Source organism: Mixophyes fleayi, chromosome 4, assembly GCF_038048845.1.
Source record: "Mixophyes fleayi isolate aMixFle1 chromosome 4, aMixFle1.hap1, whole genome shotgun sequence".
Taxonomy (NCBI): Eukaryota; Metazoa; Chordata; class Amphibia; order Anura; family Limnodynastidae; genus Mixophyes; species Mixophyes fleayi.
This window is the reverse complement of record NC_134405.1, coordinates 218,889,071-218,909,419: the sequence shown is the minus strand read 5'-3', so window position 1 is coordinate 218,909,419 and position 20,349 is coordinate 218,889,071. Positions and strand designations below refer to the sequence as shown.

At 38.1% G+C, this 20,349-nt stretch overlaps 1 protein-coding gene across 3 annotated transcripts in view; it reads right to left on the bottom strand.

The window, feature by feature from the left end:
- Nucleotides 1-5,679: 5,679 nt before the first annotated feature.
- The window catches only part of PTPRQ (protein tyrosine phosphatase receptor type Q), a 357,175-nt gene continuing 342,505 nt past the window's right edge, over nucleotides 5,680-20,349 (bottom strand). For all 3 annotated transcript variants that reach the window (XM_075209348.1, XM_075209349.1, XM_075209350.1), the window contains 7 exons: nucleotides 20,141-20,217; nucleotides 19,057-19,191; nucleotides 18,827-18,952; nucleotides 16,041-16,189; nucleotides 10,917-11,052; nucleotides 9,021-9,144; nucleotides 5,680-7,628 (listed from right to left, as the gene is read on the bottom strand). In XM_075209348.1, coding sequence (XP_075065449.1) covers nucleotides 7,591-7,628; nucleotides 9,021-9,144; nucleotides 10,917-11,052; nucleotides 16,041-16,189; nucleotides 18,827-18,952; nucleotides 19,057-19,191; nucleotides 20,141-20,217 — 785 coding nt within the window. In that variant the 3' untranslated portion in view covers nucleotides 5,680-7,590. The remainder of the gene's footprint in view (nucleotides 7,629-9,020; nucleotides 9,145-10,916; nucleotides 11,053-16,040; nucleotides 16,190-18,826; nucleotides 18,953-19,056; nucleotides 19,192-20,140; nucleotides 20,218-20,349) is intronic.

Below are 20,349 nucleotides of genomic sequence, written 5' to 3'. Positions count from 1 at the left end.
CTTCTTCACAAGCTCCTCTTCCCCACTGCATGCTGGGAGATTTTGTGCAGCCCACTCAGTTTGCCATTGCCACACTTATATCAGTTGCTATATCTGCTAAATGGTGGCTGGTACGTTCTACTAGTGAGAGAAAGTAGGAACCTCTACATCAGCCACTATGTGGGCCTTCAGTGTCTGCAAAATAAAGAGAACCGACAACAATATGACAACTGCACCCCATGTTTTCCTAACCTTTCTATAACTCTCATGTACTTACTACGCATGTCCTCTTCTGCAAACCAATTGTTTTCCTGCTCCCAATAGGGGCTCTAATGACATCAGGGCTCCATCTTGCAGGTGGCCTGGCCATTCTTGACTCGACCTTTTGGACCACCATCATGATCCATGCCAGCTGTGACATCTCCATTGCCTTCTTTTTGCCCACCAGCCTGCTCTTGTCCTGCATCTTGCTTAGCAGGTATTGACTCTGAACCCTCTGACCCGTTTCATTATTTGAGGCCAGGATTATTTACTGGATGCAGAACTCTGCCTGAGGGTGACTTCTACCCGATATTCTTCCTTAAGGCTTCCTTGATTCTTACACCCCATAACTCCTATCCTGCCTGGTTTATGTGAACCTTGAGAAACAGGGGTAGTTCTTTCCTCCATTCCTGCCATCTCATAACTTCTTGAGAAGGCCATGTTGTAGACAGACACAGCCCCGGCGGGGCGACCAAAGACCCTTTTACTTACCCCATAATAAAGAAGAGGACCAGTCCGGCAGTCCCCAAGGTAAGTTAAAGTTAAGAGGAGACTGTGGGGGCATCATTATTATTTTCTATGGGGGTGGGCATTACTCAAGGGGGAATGATAGACTACAAGGGCATAATTATTATTCTCTGTGAGGGGAGGAGACCATGACTCAGGGGGAAGAATAGGCTTTGGGGGCATAATTACTATTCTTTATGAGGGGGGAGGACCTTGATTGGGGGGTGGGAATAGGCTTTGGGGGCATCATAATTATTAATTCTCTATGAGGGGGGGGATCATGACTTGGGAGGGGGATAGGCTGCAGGGGCATCATTATTATTAATTCTCTATGAGGGGGGAAATCATGACTCATGAGCTCAGACATTAAATTAATAGCATTCCAATTTAATAAATAGACCTAATTCCACCCCAAATTAGCCCCTAAATTAAAATAATAGCATTCAGAATTAATCAATACACATATTTCCCCAATATGCCTTGCCATTAAATTAGTAGTACTGATAAATATGAAATATACCTATTTCCCCTTCAAACAACCCAGATATTAAATAATTAGTATTCACGTTTAACTATTAAACATTCTTCCTTTCCAATCTGCCCCAGCATTAAATAATTAGTATTTAAATTTCATTAATAGTCCAACTTCTCCCCAAATTCAGCCCGACATCCAATTATTAGCCCCCAAAACACCCCAGCATTAAATAAATAGTGTCATAAACTCACCCTAAATTAATACACCCTATCAATTAAATTAAATAGTCCCCCAAATAAATTGCCCCACCATTAAATTATTATCTCCCACCAACTATTAAATGATTATTACCTAACCTCATCATTAAATGAATACCCAGCCTTCACCCCCATTATAGTCAGAGCCCTCCCTTCCTATACTTACCATCTTCCATCCAGGCAGACTCTTCTGTTGCTATTCGCATGTGTTTGCTATTCGGGCACATGACCTCAGTATGTGATGATGTAATGCATTAATGTCTGCAACTGTTACTCCTTTTGGAATTTGCATAGGGTTATTAGATCATGCCTCCTTAATGCCTATACCTGCATTACTCATATTTAAGGCAACTATTTTTTTTACCTAAGCAAGGTATTAGTTCTGAGCATTAACTAAGAGATCTCCTGCCTCTGTTACGCTATTGGTGAACTTTGGTCTGTTTGACTACCCTGTTTATTTTAATTATTGCTCTTATATAGTGACCTTAACTAATCTGCTCTCTCCAATCCTGACCAGAGCTTGTGTCCTTCATTTTAATTCTTTCTCCATTTTCTGACCTCAGAAAGTCTATTCAGCTATTCTGGATCAGCTACACTGGATCTACTTCCTGGATTACTGTACAGGACATAGTTTCCAGATTCAGGTTGTTTAGCCCCTACTTGTAACCTAGAGGGTCCTAATCCTATTTAACAAACATAATTTATAGGCAATGTATTGAGTACTTTAACGTTATAGAAATAGGTCAGACTAAATCATTTCCCAGATTAAAAGTGCTGCATGGAAACAAAATTAGTTGTATATGAATATGGGAGATAGTGATATGGGAAGATGATGGGTGTAAGATCTTGGTGGAAGCGAGAGCTCGGTTTGGAAGATACATGGGAACCAGAGAAGAGGGATAAGCATTATTGAGGGTCTTGAAGGGGAGGACTAGAATTTGTAATTGAATTCTGGCATGAAATGGCATCCTGTGAAAGTCTGACAAAGACTAGAGCATTATTCTAGCAGCTTTAGTGAAGATGGATTGAAGCAGTGTAATCTTACTAATGGGTGGAGACAAGACAATGTTGAATCAAATGTATCAAAGGCATGGGATGTTAGCAGAGGGAGTATGTGTGTGAGAGGAGTATCTTAGACAGGTTACATTTAAGTAAGGGGGTTATCAATGAGGGTACAGGAGCTGAAACAAAATACAGGTGGCCCACTCACAGCAATTGTTTTGTCCAATTTGTATCAGGATCTGATAGAGATCAGAATATAGGTAGATCTAAAATATGTAATACAATACAAATTTTGTTTGCTTTCCTTGATTTGTTTTCTACTACACCATATTTTTTGTATTGTATTATGGAGTGACATTTTTGAAATAGTTTGATTGTTTCTAATGTAAATTGTGTGCCAGGTCTATAAAACTGACTTTTCAGCCTTAACCTAACACCACCTCTGTTGTACATCATTAGTATACATTTGAATTTTCATGATTTGAAAATCATATTAAAGTCTTATTTTTTTATTTTTTTTTCTACAAAACATGACTTCTAGCATATTTATAGAATGTCTAAGTTACTTTTACTCCACTTTTGTTGTACCATTTTTACAGAATAACCATAATTGATTAACCACTCCAGATCCCGAGTAAAGGGTGACTGTCGACAAGAAATTTCTACTAGCTTTACTGAAGTATCATATCAAAACCTGCATCAAACAACACCTGCAGTATATTGTTAGCTCCATGCTCAATTTTAAATAAATATATATATATATATATATATATATTCTCGTATTTGTGTATATAATATATATAAGCCTAGCGGCGTGTGTTAGTGTGTGTGTGTGTGTGGAAAAAACTATTTTCTCAGAAAGGGCTCATCCAATTGACCTGAAATTTGGTATACTGACATTATTTGACAAAAAAATGATAATAGTGAAGTCAGTTAACTTCCAACATCCCCCCTTCCCCCAGTAGGAGGGGTAGTAAAGGCTAAATTTACGAGTTGAGGGCTCAAACTCTTGACCGTGTGGGTATTTATTTACCAGAGCCTGTGTTTGGTCATGGAAAATTGTATGTCGCATTTTCACGAGTACGGAGAAGCAGTGATGTGAAAGTGCAGGTTATGAATACTGCCCTTCAAGGAAGACTGATTGAGCACAGCGATAAGGTGTTTAGCAGAAACGTTGTGTATCGAGAGGTTTTAGAACAGTAAGACGATTGAGATTAAGGATGTGACGATGAAGATGAAGGATGAGGTGATGGAGAAGAATGATGAGGTGGTGACATGTGGACAAAACCACGTTAAAAAAAGGTGCTTACGTCGGGAAGTAATACTCTTCCCTTGAGGAGGCCTGGCCTAGCCCCAAATGCATGACAAGAACCTTTTTAACACCTTAAGTAGCTTGATTTGACTAGAATGCATGAGTATCATGCATGGGTTAACTTGTGTATATATATATATATATATTAATTTTAAAACCAAAAGGGGCATAAATAATGCACCTGGACCCGTATTCAGGAACAGACGTATCTTTACATCCACTCCTTGTTGAATATGGACGTGCGTATGCTGATTTACGTGCGATTAGAAAAAAGGCACAATACGTTGGTTTTGCGCCCTGGATTAGACCCCTCATGTCTATGTGATAGTCAAATGTTAGCAATTGGTTGAATATACTGGTCTTTTGAACAAGATTGTTTCCTATATACAGTCTTGGCAAAAAATGCATTTTACCCTTGCCCTTTTTTCAAATAACTCAACTAACTTGCAATTTTTCAAAATATTTCCTCTAAACATAATTTGGTCTTAATTCTTTCTCTGTCAATATACAGACATTTTGGCTTTGATTTCAAACTTAATTCTCCATGTCCTTTTAAATCAAAAACTTAAATGAAATGGCATTGACAAAATTATTTGCACCCTAGTAAGCTTGGTAGCACAGTCTTTGGTCAAAAAAACTGCAAACAACAACTTCCTATAGCCATGTATCAGCTCCCTGCACCTCACCTGGTGATGGGTGGTGTGAGATGAAACTGTTGTACCTTGTGTCTGAAGGTCAGCTTGAATCAGTTTAGTGGTTGATCAAGATGCTTTCTCCACCATTCAAACAATCCTGCGCTGCAGTCCTCCATTAAGTTTTCCCTTGCAGCCATGTCCTGGGAGGTTGCTTCTTAAACTTTCTAATAATATTATGTATGGTGGAAATGGGAACATCCTTGAGATTGTTCATGCTTGGTAACAATCTGACACCTGCTACTCACCACATGTGAGTTCAGGTCCAAAGTGAAGGAGAATCACCTACCTGCTTGAAATCTAAGCATTTCTATAATTTTGCCCATGTCATTTAAGGATTTCTCTGTGGTACTAGATACAAGTAAATGTTTCTGCTTTTTGTGTTTTATTCCACTTCAAACTAAATACATATGTAGATAACAAAATGTCTTTTAATATCAATCATTTTCTGGAAGAAATGGTGCATTATTAGAAAAAACGGCAAGGTGCCCATATTAATTGGCCACGACTATATATCATATTAATTAGTGAGTCAGAGTTAGTCTGTAAATAGTGTTCCCAATATAACGCCTGCTTAGAATATTCCTCAACTAGACTGTATTCTGAAAATGTATCCTACTGAACTTAATAGTTTTATTTTTAACTAGGCTGAACGCTGTTAGAGGAGTATGTTAACTGTAGGTTGGAGTAAATAGTAGATTGGTGAAGTTGTGTCATATGTGACTTACGGTCATCTTGAGCCAAAAAGTGCCAAGCTCTGTCCCTTGACATATTAGTGGTAAAAATAAAACAAGTTCACTTTGTGCAGTAACTCTAAATACATTAAGTCAGGCTGCTTCTCCATTTGAAGAACTTGATTTTTTAAACCGTAAATTCTGTAGCTTCTTATTTGGGTCATATTTACCATGAATATTGATATGATTTTTTTTTTTAAATATAAAATATTGCAGTGTATTTTAACATTTCACTGTATGCCATTGTGAAATGTACATCAAAGTGTGGCTAGACTCCCATTTCCATCTTGTAAATTATATGATGTTAGTGGCATAATCAATTTTCAGGTATAGCTGTAACACAATTTGCTGCTAGCAACACGCCAGGTTTCATGTCTACACTCTTGTCATTTTCAAGTGATGAAAGAGCGCTGTGTCTTTGAAAAGCAGAAGGAAGAATAACACAAACCAATTCATCAGGGAGTATCATAAATCAAACGTTTATTCTACAATGTAATAAAAAAAAAAGATGTATGAGGTACTTCATCACCAAGTATATGTAGTAATGTTGAAATAGGAATGATAACACGATTGGCTGTCACAACTTTAGCATAAATAGCCCCCAAGTATCCCTGCAGAGCTACTGTATGCTGTGCAAAAGCCAAAGTATCTCACTAGTGTCACAGGGTGACTTTTCAGCTGTTTAGGATCAGAGCATGGTATCCCGAGAATGACAAAATGTTGAACACATACATATATATATAATTTGAAATCATTGAAAAAGAAGGTAGAATTCAAACTAAATTATCCACACAGAGGACAGTAATATTTAAATTTGGCTCTATTTTTCAACATAAAAATATATATATATAATTACATTACTTATAGACCACAGCAGTGCAAAAATATCTTAATCTTCTGTATTTCTGTGCATATAACGAGAGATGGGCTGGCAATGGTGGTAGGCATGCATTTCCCTCTGGTCTGGTCTGGTCTGGTCTGGTCTCTTCTCGTCATTTAGGGATTGCCAGACCTGAAAGATTTGACTGAGAGGTCTATGACGACAGCTCTCACCACTCTGATTGTTCAACACCGATAGACATTCACAAATAAGAGTTTCAGGAGGTCCTGACACACTGGTTGATGAGTGAGTTGACCTATCCACCAATCAAAGTGCAATTTATTGGACATGACTGCTTTTTCTGGAGATGAAGTTTGGCTGTGCTAAGAAGCTGTCTTGCCCAGGGTATGACTCCCAGCACTTTGATTGTGGTCATTCACCAATCAGAGTGTCAGGAATACCTGGCATGGTGATTGGTGAATGGCCAGTGCTATCCACTGGGAGTCATCTGCCATTTATGACTACTTCCAAACACAGCTGAATGTCATCTCCAGCACGTAAAAGGCAACATTGGATAGCAGGAATAGTAAGTAATTAATTTGGATCTCATATTTCGCCACTCGAGATCTTGGGTCTACATTGAGTCACCACAGCAGAGATCTGGGGTGTACATTGTGTTGCAAGCAGAGATTAGGGGTGCCGCAATTGTAAATCCACCAGGAATTAGGGGGCCTACATTGTACAGCAGAGAACTAGGGTTTGTATAGTAAAGCTACGAGTGATTTTAAGAATCTGTATAGTAAGAGATTTGGGGGGCATGCATTATAAAGTCAGCTGATATTTGGGTTTTGTATAATGGCCTCCAGAACAGGTATTGTATAGTCATCGCTAATATGCACTGTGTTTCACATTGTGGTCACTAGAATGCTCTTTGTATTTATATTGGTTACTTGGATTGTCTTTGTATTGTTTATCTGTTACTGGAATGCTTGTATATCGGTCTCTAGGATGCCCTTTTTATTGTATTTCTCTCACTAAGATGCTTTCTTCATTATATAGTGGTCACTAGAATGCTCTCTGCATTGTAAACTGGACACTAGAATAGACTTTTTATTGTATATTTGTCGACTTTTTATTGTATATAGAGGTCACCAGAATGTTCTTTGTATTGTATATCTATTGCTAGAATAGGATCTGCATTGAATAAGGGTCAGATGGGGCCATGTGATATTTCATTATAGCTCTTTGAGTTCACCATTTTTCATATGACTGTATAAAACCATGCCCACATTAGGCAGACCACACTCATATAATTTGGCCATGCCCATGGTTTGCTGTGGTATGCTCTACAAAGCTCTTGGCCACTTACCTGTGATTGTCCCCAGGCCAAAAGTTGCCAGCCCTCCCCTGCATATAACATGACTACCAACAATAGTCTAAGGCACAGCAATAATTAAGCATGTTTATTGAGTTCTCCTCTGCTCTTGACCATAGGAGTGAGCTCTTTTGGCGTCTGCCACAATGTGATAAGGTTTCATCTGACGTTAGATGTTACATTGTCGTCTCTTCCCATTCAAGTTCAACATCGCCTGCAATTAAGTAATAATAGAAGTAGTGTGAATAAATTATGTGGCAAGTTGGTCTCATTTATTGAAGGAGCTGTAAAATATGTTGTACAGGGCTTCAATGAAAATCAACTTCTTCATTACCCCACAGTGTTGGGATGTTGATGTTTGGCTGGACAGCTATGTGAATGAGTGCCGGCTGGAATGCCTGCCACTCTTATGCAGCTCTGCACAACAGGAGTAGAGGGGGCAGAGGTGTATTTATAGATTATTTATAGTAAATATGGTGTTTGGATGGTTTACTTATGTTTTTGATGGCAATAATAATATTTTTCTGGGCAAACCAACAATACTATCTAAATGTTTGCATTCAATACGAAACCATATGGTTGTAATATAAGACATAATGTGTGATTTCACTGGACAGAAGCCATGTGATTTCATTGGATATTGGTGGAGCTACATATCGATTGGTTCTCCACTTGTGGAAAGACCACTTATAACCAATGAGAGTACAAATAGTATGTAAGGGGCAATTCATTTTTAGAAAGGAGAGCAAGAAGGGACTTAAGTGTTTTTGAGTTGGTACATATATGGAGGGGTTCATTGACCATTAATAAGAGAGAGATACAGAGTTTGTAAGTAAGCAAATAAAGCCTGATTACATTGTTGGTGTATGTAGAAAGTATGAAATGACAACCACTGAATATAAATGGGAAATCCATTGTACTAAGGGAAAACTGAATATATTGGGTGAACCTGTATGATGTGGTATGCACTATTCACAACAGATATAAACATAAGGTGGGGTGGAGACAATAAACATTTACTGTAACAGCTTTATTAGGGGAGAATACTTTTATGCATGGACATTTTCAAAGTGGCATTTGCATTGTATGGTGTATTACATTCTTTTTTATTGTGTAGGCATGGATAATTTCAGCACCATTATTTCAGCAATGTTTTTTTTATTCTGTAGTTTCTGCTCATATTTTTGCATTTATTGTTAATTGTAGACTACTATTTATGTTGTTGAGTATGTTTTTTTTATTCTGTAGTTTCTGCTCATATTTTTGCATTTATTGTTAATTGTAGACTACTATTTATGTTGTTGAGTATGTTTTTTTCAGATATCTAGAAGGTTAAATACAAGATGCTGGTAGTAGAAAGTGAGAGAAAACTCAAAGGCTATGGGGAAGGTGCAACTCTTTATATGGCATTGCTATTAATCATGAGGAAAAATAATCTACTTTCACCTCTATGTAGTAAATACAGATTAATAATTTACAGTAAATGAAAATAGTTTATTGGAAACATGTTATAAATTGTTTTCTGGTGGCAATCCAAATTCAGTACGACTGAGTATCTGTCCTTCATATGCAATGAAACATGTTGGTACAGTGAGTATCTGCTTACCCTCCATGGCATCCAAGGAGTCCATTTTCTGAAGAGCAGAATAATTTACAAAACAGATGGCCTGGTTACTGCCTTTGCTTGCTAATAAGTCCACAACGCACTGATGTAAAAATATATACTGTGCCTATGGGTAAAAGGAATACAGTGAGTAAGTAGTGATCCTCTGACATGTATACTATGTGCTAACTTTTAATAACATAAACTGAAATTGCACCAAAATATCTAACACAAAATCAATATCAAAAGAACATTATTTTATATTTTCATTTTTCTTGATTGCTAGAATGACTCACCAAGAAGACATCACATATAAGACACATACATCACACAATCCCATGGTCATTCCAGGGCCTGACGCTACCTGACCAAGCCAGTTCAGCTGCTGTCATACCCTCTCAGAGGGATTTAAAAATATATATTTCCCAGGCATATAATGATACTCTCTCACCACCGTAAATAAGGTAACGTTCACCGACGCAGTCCTCAGTAAACTTACAGCAGAATGTGGAGCATGATGATTAAGCATCAAGTGATGGAATCACAGCTCATCTAATCCTACATTAGTGTATTACATGTGTTGTGACAATTGGGGACATGGAGGATTATACAATTAACAAGCAGGGAAAGTTCCGGTAGCTTATTTGCTGGTTCCCGTTAGAGATGAGCGGGCTCGGATTCCGCTAATCCGAGCCCACCTGAACAGTGCGGATCCGAACGGGATCCGAGCACTGTTCGGATATTTCCGGCGGGCAAAAAATTGAAAACGAGGCCCTGTCGTCCAAGTCTCGCGTCGAATCTCGCGAGGGGTGGGAGGGAGGGCCCAGAACAATTCCATCTTGTACCTCTTTTTTTGGCATTATGTGCTCAAGCTACCTCGGTGCAACCTTTTGGCCTAAAAACAATATTGTGAGGTATTCAGAATAGACTGGAAATTAGTGGAAATGATTGTTATTGAATGTTATTGAGGTTAATAATAGCGTAGGAGTGAAAAAAAAAAACACAAAACTGGTTTTTAGCACTTTTTATGTTTTTTTCAAAATAAATCCGAATCCAAAACCTTAAATCCGAACCAAAACCTTTCGTCAGGTGTTTTGCGAAACAAATCCGAACCCAAAACCTCAAGCAAATCCGAATCCAAAACACAAAACACGAGACACCAAAAGTGGCCGGTGCACATCCCTAGTTCCCGTGTAACATTCCTCTGTACCTAGTGCCTCCCCACTGTAACCAGCATGCTCCTTAATATACTTATAATAGGCAGAGGAACATGGTCACCCCATACTGATCAATCTCCTGCTGTCAGGGTACCAAAGTACAGGCCAATGGCAGTGGATTGGGGGAGAGAGAATCATTAAACGCTATGGTCGATAGGTGCAACCTGGCTAAGTTTTTCTATTATTATTATTATTATTATTATTATTATTAATAATAATAATAATAATAATAATAATAATAATAATAAATGCACCTCCTCCAGCTGCCCTCTAGACTTAGCTCTTTTCAGAAACCCCAGCTATGTCAAAATTAGAGAGATGCTCTAATTCTAATGAGAGGAATGTCAGAAAAAGGGGACTGGGTTCAGGCTTGTGAAAAGATGTTGTGCCCAATATAAAGTTATTTAAAACAAATGAAAACTTTAAATTAAGTATATCAGAGGCGAAAATGTGCTATAATGATAGCTCAAATATGAAAGGTCCTCTAAGCTTTATTTTACCCAGTGGTGTTGAAGTAGTTAGTGCTTTGATGCAGCAGTGTTATTTTAAAGCACAAGTGTATCTATTTCTGTACCAAACCTTGGTGAAGAATTAGTTGACTCTGTTCTGCCAATTTTTGGTCTTACATTCACATTAGTAGTGTGTAATTAGTGTATACAAATTAAAGTTGCTCTTCACTTACCAAGTTTTGCACCATACACATTCTTTCACTTCTTAGTTCTGCTACAAGACCATAAATGTCCACAAAATCATGGTGGTTGATATGTTGAATTAAATGATCCATTGCGACTAAAACTCCTGATCTGCCAACTCCCGCACTAAAATAAATATAAATAACTAGTGGTGTTAAAATGACCTAATATGCTCAACACATTTTCCAAATGATCACTATTTTATAAAGAACAATATATTAAACAGGAAGTGGAATTTGTCCAAAAATGTCATTGTCACAGTCGAAGGAACAGTGGGAAACAATTTCTAGCTTTAAAACGACACTGGACTATTATATTCTACATTCAGGAACATTTAGGTATAAGTTACCTTATTGATATGGTATGATTTATATCTTAATGCACTTGAATTCGAACTAAGTTTCAATTCACAAAATTACTGTAAACATTAAATAAGATTTGTTATAATTTCTTTGCATATGCAATTTACAAGCAGACAAAGTAGAATCTTCAGTACATTAAATGTAAACATTTGTCATGTGTTAGGATACTATAATTACCAATTGTAAGACAGAAAAGGCAAAAACGAGGTTGGCAAACTGATTCTCTCTAAGGGATTATCAGGTGAACTAGTTTGCCATTCTCTAATCAATGCTTACTGAACTAGGTTTGTGAATTTACCTACTTCAGATTCACAGTTAGGACATCTCTTTTCAGCACTGTCTATGAAATTTGACTTGGCACCAAACAATCCCTACAACATCCCCAGAAACCAAGGGCACTAACTATAGCTGTAGCAGCACGGGCAACTGGTACATTTGGGCCCAGAAAGTCACCTGTTTTCGCAACACAGCAGAAATGGATGAACAACTACTGATAATCACAAGTTCAGTACTAATATAAACACTGCTTCTTTCCTATTGTTCGTAGATAACTTCAGAGCAGCTGATTGAATGTAATAAAACTGTCCTTAAATGCAATGAGTTACTTTGGAATCGCCAGGGGCTTAGTGTTATTATGGGACAAGTACTGTAGTAGCAAGTGTAGTTAACAATATCAGTTAGGCTGCTGGATTGTCATAGGATGTTGATGCCAGCTGCAATCAGTTTGCCTCAAAACACTATAATAAATGCAGGACAAAGTTGGCATAATGTCTTGGGGAAGGGATGGCAATGTTGGTCCATTATATTGGGTACACTGCTGATTATAATGCCTCTGGGACAAGGTGGGCACACTACGTTGGAGGCACTGTTAATATAATGTCAATGTATAATGATATAATATCTGGGTTTATTGCTAGTATTTGTGAGAACTGCCGCCTCAGTTTGTATGATGGCAATTTGCATATACTCCAGAATGTCATGAAGAGTGATCAGATGAATTGCACTTAATTTCAAAGTTCCTCTTTGCCATGGCAATGATCTTTAACCCAAAAACAACATTTCCACTGCATTTCAGCCCTGCCACAAAATGACCAGCTGACATCAGGTCAGTGATTTGCTCATTCACACAGGTGAGAGTGTTGATGAGGACAAGGCTGGAGATCACTCTGTCATGCTGACTGATTTAGAATAAGAGACTGGAAGCTTTAAATGGAGGGTAGTGCTTGAAATCATTGTTCTTCCTCTGTTAATCATGGTTTTCTACAAGGAAACACGTGGAGTCATGATTGTGTTGCACAAAAATGGCTTCACAGGGAAAGATATTACTGATTGCACCTAAATCAACCGTTTATCGGATCATCAAGAACTTTAAGGAGAGAGGTTCAATAGTTGGGAAGAAGGCTTCAGGGCACCAAAGAACGTCCAGCAAGCACCAGGACTGTCTCCTAAAGTTGATTCAGCTGCGGGATTGTGGCACCACCAGTGCAGAGCTTGCTCAGGAATGGCAGCAGGCAGGTGTGAGTGCATCTGCACGAACAGTGAAGTGAAGACTTTTGGAGGATGGCCTGGTGTCAAGAAGTCCAGCAAAGAAGCCACTTCTCTCCCGGAAAAACATCAGGGACAGACTGATATTCTGCAAAAGGTACAGGGATTGGACTGCCGAGGACTGGGGTAAAGTCATTTTCTCTGATGAATCAACTTTCAGATTGTTTGGGGCATCTGAAAAAAAGCTTGTCCGGAGAAGGAAAGGTGAGCGCTACCATCAGTTCTGTGTCATGCCAACAGCAAACCATCCTGAGACCATTCATGTATGGGGTTGCTTCTCAGCCAAGGGAGTGGGCTCACTCACAATTTTGCCTAAGAACACAGCCATGAATTAAGAATGGTCCCAAAACATCCTCCAAGAGCAACTTCTCCAACCATCCAAGAACAGTTTGGTAATGATCAATGCCTTTTCCAGCATGATGGAGCACCTTGCCATGAGGCAAAAGTGAAAACTAAGTGGCTCGGGGATCAAAACATCGAAATTTTGGGTCCATGACCAGGAAACTCCCCAGAGCTTAATCTCACCGAGAACTTGTGGTCAATCCTCAAGAGTCGGGTGCACAAAAAACCCTACAAATTCTGACAAACTCTAAACATTGATTAGGCAAGAATGGACGGCAATCAGTAAGTATGTGGCCCAGAAGTTGATTGACAGCATGCCATAGTGAATTAGAGAGGTCTTCAAAAAGAAGGGTCAACACTGCAAATATTGACTCTTTGCATAAACTTTATGTAATTGTCAATAAAATCTTTTCACACTTATAAAACGCTTGAAATTTTACTTCAGTGTACCATAGCAACATCTGACAAAAAGGTCTAAAAACACTTAAGCATTAAACTCTGTGAAAATCAATACTTGTGTCACTCTCAAAACTTTTGGCCATGACTGTACTGTGTGCAATTTCTGTTGGATTGAATATGTGGAGCACATGATTGGGGTAGGGGGGTGACTTATCTTCTGCACTGGGCCCTTTACATTCTTGGTCTGGAACTGCCCAGAACCACAGCAGATACAGTACTCTGAGGAAATGTGCTTTGATTTTACAGTCAAAAATTCAATTTGACAGTTCTAAAGGATAAAAATTCAGCCAACTGTTTAAGATAGGTATAGTTATGGGATGGCCCAGATTGTGGTGTATGGTTTCGAGTTCAGCAGTAGCACAGAGGTGGCTTGGATGAATGCTCTCTAGGGCTTCCCATTAGAGTCTCTGTGTTTCATCTCCCTTGCTAAAGAAAGACCATAGCAGTGCAAAAGGTGAATAGCAAAGGCTCTCAGGTTCCTGCAATTTGTGAGTGCAGGGTCCTGTTAAGAAGAGCAAATGGTGGGGGTCACAGGGGAAGGACCCCCTCAGAAGTACTATTAATAGGAAGGGATAGAATTTTAGTACAGGGGTTATTTAAAGGGGAAACCCCCTTTAAAAGCTTTCATAAGATTTTTTTCTAAGTTTCAGTACCCCTGGCTGCTGTACATTTAAATTATATTACCCGTTTCAGGACATTGTAAAAACAGCACAGTTAGGGAAGAGTGTATGTGAGGGAAGAGTGGCCATTGGATACTCCATTGAAATAAAATCTAACTTGTTCCCTAGTAGAAAATGATGATTAAAAACAAAAATGCCCATGCACAAAACACATCCAAGTCTAAATCAATAATAATGATCATAAGCAATGGTCATAAGGATAAAACTTACACCTAGGCAACTAGCTAAAAAATAATACGAAGCTCTTGAATGAGCAGCATATGCAATCAATATTAATGCTAAAACATATCTGGTGGTGCAGATACTGCTGTGAGTAATATAACTACTAACATAACTAGAGCCAAACCATGTAACCACAAGCCATAAGGTAATATAACTAATCAAAACAATTACCACAATTCCGACACCGAGGAGACCTACAAATAAAAAAAGCAATTTAGGAAAAAGTGATTTGAATATAAATAGACTTACCTGAAAACCGATGCTGCACATCTCCGATGGCACCAGCATGCTGACCGCAACTTATTCCAATTGAAGAGGTGTCCGGCACTACACTTAGACGTCATTGCGACTTGGAATAATGGTAATTTAAAGTGGCAGTATAAGGACCCCGCAGGTTAAGTGTTTAAACACTTAACCCGACATTGCTGCTTTAAATTAACATTATTCCAAGTCGCGATGATGTCAAAGTGTAGTGCCAGACACGTCTTCATTCGGAATAAGTTGCGGTCAGCATGCTGGTGCCATCGGAGATGAGCAGCGTCGGTTTTCAGGTAAATCTATTTATATTCAAATCGCTTTTTCCTAAATTCGATTTTTATTTGTAGGTCTCCTCAGGGTTGGAATTTTCAATATTGAAAATCTGTACCCAACACGTTTAAACAATATACATTAACACAGTAGTGGGATGATACACTTTGAAAGGAACCAGCTAATATCTTTGTGGTAGACATCCCTACATAACTGCTATTCTCTGAACCCTGACCCTGCATAAGCTAGGAGCTATTGTATTATACCACCCCCCCAATACACTGGGGCTGGGGGATGATGGTATGAGGGACCCTGGATTAGATCCCACAGTATTAGGCATCTTTGTCTATTTCGGCAGCTGGATGGAACTATACTGAAGTTTAGTAAGAGATCAGCCTTGCTGGTTTTCTATAGCAGCAATCCATATATCAACAATTTTAATGCTTACCTAACGAGTTAGGCTCACCAGTCATTGGTCCTCTTCGCCGCTAATTGCAGGCTTTGATAACCAACGGAATGATTGGCGATATTGGTAATGGATGCTCTTTAGTAATAGGACCCTTAAGGGTATATTTACTAAACAGCTGGTTTGAAAAAGTAGAGATGTTGCCTATAGCAACCAATAAACTTCTAACTTTCATTTATTTGGTGCATTCTACAAAATGACAGTTAGAACGTGATTGGTTGCTATAGGCAAAATCTCCACTTTTTCAAACCCGCAGTTTAGTAAATATACCCCTGAATGTAAGTTCAGATGACAGGTTCATTAAATTGCAAATCCCATTAACTTTTTATTTAGCTCCATAGTATTCATATTATTTCTTATACTACTACATTCATTCACAAGTGTCCTTGGAATACTGTACAATATTTATATTGTTTACCATAATTTCTTTACAGTATGAAAGCTGGGGCTACACACAGGGAACAAAGCAAATGGAAAAATGTATATGGTATACATTGAGGAGAACCATACCTGCAATGCACAATTGTTGGAGTATTTTCATGTGGTCTGCTTGCTCGAACCATCTTTACAAAGTGAATTAAAGCAGTAGTGTTTTCTGGGACTCCGTGTTCTGGCCAAGAAGTAAAATTACACTGCCGTACCATCATGAAATCTCCATGCTGCAGTGAAGAAATAAATTAGTTTGGGAGATGTCAACATTAAAATGTTTACACAGATATTTGAGTTATAAACAATGAATGGTGGTATTTCTGTCACTCAGATAAGTTTTTTATTCTTCTTATTGGAGTGATGGACATGGTTTTAATATTTTAATTAACCTAATGTTTATAATATTTAGTGCTGCTATCGTTTATATATTTGAAATATTCTTGCTTCAGTGCGACACATGGAGTCAGATAGGCACTCTATTGTTTGCAAAGCATTACAGGACGTTATAGCTCATAATAGTAACTTGATATGTTTAGGATATTTGAATAAGTAAGTATATTGATATATTGGTTATAGTTGGATGGATGGGAGGAATAAAGTTGGTTTAGAAAAAGAACGGTAAAAGCAGGTGATGTGAGGTTAAGATAGAAGTACAGGAAATGCAGATTCACAGTTTTTAGACTGTACTTGCCGGATTCTGTTATATATTTGCTTTTAATAAAAATCCCTACCTAGCTATAGTACATGCATGATTGTAAAAGTGTTTAATGATAAATGAGTTGCTTTAGTTATTGAAAAACTTTGCAATATTATGCTGTACTAACTAGAGCAGAGGAGCACAACTTACAGTCTGCGTGTCTGTGTTGCCTCCACATAAATAAATGAATTGACAGACCAAGCCAAGTATACTTGTGCTTCAACAGCTGTGACCAGCAGCCACAACGTTCAGGAAGAGAAAGTGTGGCTGTGTGGGTCACATGACCATGGCCTGCCTACTGCTTATTTAAGTTCGGACAGTCAGGGAATGTCTGATTGGCAGCTCTTTACCTGTAGTAAGCAGACCATGACTCACTCAGTCCTCCCAGGGTTCACAGTCTTATTAGCCAATTACAGGCTAATAGAGGCACACTTCCTTCATGCTCTGAACCAATCTGTTTTGACCAGTGGAGACATGAACTTTGAGCCAATAATAGACATTATTACCTAACCTGCTCTAAACAGTGATTAGTGTACCTGCTGTGTACAATATTTTGCAGATTTACAGTACTCGCTGATCCACAACAAGATCAGGGAGTACTGTAGTAGTGGAAACTAGCTGGAGAGAGGAGTTATTTGTTCTAGTTGGCAGAATAAATGGCTTCTCAGTTTGCCTTGGTTAGCACAAGCTAAGGTTCAGTATATTATTATTGTTAACAGAAATTACTTTGCTTTGTATTCTTGGCACCAGCTATGGATCCAAATCTCTATACTTTGAACCAGAAAATGGTGCATATGGCCAGATACACAATTAAGAGACATGTTTTGGAGGCTTATGGGCTTCATACATGTTCGGAGGCAGGGCCGTAACTAGGGCTGTGCAACAGGGGCGACCGCCCAGGGCGCAACGCTGAAGGGGGGCACAATTTAGGAATATTTTAGGTTAATTTGGTTAAAATTGAGGGCTAGGGGGGCGGCATTTGTCTTTCTCGTCCCAGGCGCTAGAATTCTAAGTTACGGCTCTGTTCGGAGGTATGTCTATTTGTGTGAAATAGCCCAGCGTCTGCTCAGAAATGGACCTTGCGCCAAAGAATTCAATTGCATACAATCATGTCCAAACGCAAATCATATCTACAACTGCATATGACTTAAAGAGCGGAACGTGGGTGGAAAGGGGCAGACACAGACATAGGCAATGTACAGTATGGTCGTGATCAGGGCGTGTCTATGCAGATGGGGCCAATTCAAGTTCTGGGTTTCTCTTAAGTACATTTGGCTTCAGTCGTATCATTAGCACATGTTACAAGGCTGGTATAAGTGCCAACTTATAGTGATGACTTACACAGCACAGTCTTTGTTTGTAAAAGTACATGTATGCATTCCACTAGATAGCACAGAACATGTGTATGCAAGTAATATAGTCTATATCTATGTACAGTACGCATTAAGAACATCTTGATTTATGTATTTAATATTATAACATATTTTTTTTTAAAACCAATCATATTTTTATTATTGATTATATTGTTTTGTTTGTTTACTTTATAATATAATTTTTTTTTATATGTTCTGATTAGACCTTATATTGCCCATATGCTTGTGCATATACTCTGTTAACTCAAACAGCAAGCGACATTTAATAACACCCCGACTGAAATTGAAATGCCTCTTGAGTTCCTCTTGGATTTAAATAAGCTGGGAACTCTGGTCATATTTCGTGCTCTTTTTTTTAGCCTGCAACTTGTGCGCAAGTTGCATTCCAATTTGAATCAGGCTCTCTGTGTTTCTATCCTGGCTACCAGAATGGGGAGGGATTGAGTATGGTTTGTGGCCCTCCAGTATGCACTGGAATACTTGAAGTAAGGAAAAAGAGGGACGTTGTTAAAAGAAATTGCTGTTTTGTTCTTTGAAAAGTAAAGTCCATACATTTAATAATAAAAGTATATTAAGTATTATTGAGCAGAATGTACAAAGCAAAACATGCTAGCAACAGCTGCGCAGTGATAGTCTTAACTTGCCAAATAACTACAATCAGTAATTTTCAGCAACTCACAGATTAAGTTATTTTGCACATAAATGTATGGGTATATTATTGTCCTATATAATATGTGCTAGTTGCTTATTTTGAAATGAGCTTCCTATATGTTCATGCAAGCAGGTAATTAAATTACCCTTTCAACTTTTAAGTCTCGAATGGTCCAGTCAATTTGAACATCTTCTACCACTTTGGTGATTACAATGTCTCCAAAAACAGTGACTGGCTTGTTGTCCTCTGGCCAGTATTGGTGACATCTGATCTGTAGGAATACTAATTTGTTAATACGCATTCTAAAGTCCAAACTAACCACATTATAGATTTTACTGTGTGTTTATGTTCCAACAAATCCAGCCATTAACTTACCCTGCCTTTCTCGAAGCACTGAGTGAGCATCACTATGGTCTTTGCTCTTGTTTCCCAAACCATTCGCCAGAAGTCACCTACAGTTCCAGCTAATGGTCCTTGTGTAGCAATAAATTCATTAGGGCAAATGTAACCCTAAAATGACAGATATCATTAATGACTGAATTCAGACGTTAGCTGCTTTGGCAGGGGCTTCCATAGTTATTTAACAGTAATCCAGGTACACCATGTCACAATACAGTTTTTTAGTTCATATTCTGCCCTTCCTCTACTCAATTTCCCCACAACAATGCTTAATTTCCTTCATTTTCATTTAGCAACCTGGATATTCCAGCACAAACTGTGCTGTCTGCAAACCCTGCATAGCGCTCAACTCCCCAGTGACCGTTTGCTGGGCGTACATCTCAATGGTACATACCTGACACCCTTTTCTCACTATATACGGAAACTATATGCCAAAAAATTACTGCATTTATACAGCTAGGGGTATATTTACTAAACCGCGGGTTTGAAAAAAATGGAGATATTACCTATAGCAACCAAGCAGATTCTATCTGTCATTTTGTAGAATGTACTAAATAAATGATAACTAGAATATGATTGGTTGCTATAGGCAACTTCTCCACTTTTTCAAACCCACAGTTTAGTAAATATACCCCCTAATGTATTAACACTTTTGTTCCAGCGAAATATGTCCCTTGATTCCGTATTACATTTAGCCTATGTGGATACAGGCTCCACAATATGGATCTAAAAACATATTTTCCCTGTGCACTAATTACAGGTTTGTTTTGAAAATGTTCTCTGTTTGTATGTGTTATATATTATCATCTGTAATAAAATATCTCTTGTGAATGACAATAAAACATTTTGTATATTTGTTTAATATTATTCTGCTGCTTTTTTTAACATAGATTATAAAAATGTTATTATTTCTCAGACTGTACATTCTGGTGAGCCACATGATATAATTATACACTTCAAAGGTTTCAGCATACCTAGTGCATTAAGCATGTTTGAAATGTGGTTTTTTAGACTCATATCCTTAACCAGAGTGGTCCACCATAAAGTATTTTATACTTACAGACACATAGCTTGCGTTGATGTAATCTGAGCCAGGCACACCAGCATCCGCTATAAGCTTTACACGGTTATTGTTATCTGTGACACAAATGTGGTGTACAGCTTAGTCTAGCACACACACAATTTATAATGACAGTAAATGAATGTTAAAATATATATATGTTTATGTGTGCGTGTACACACATATATATATATATATATATATATATA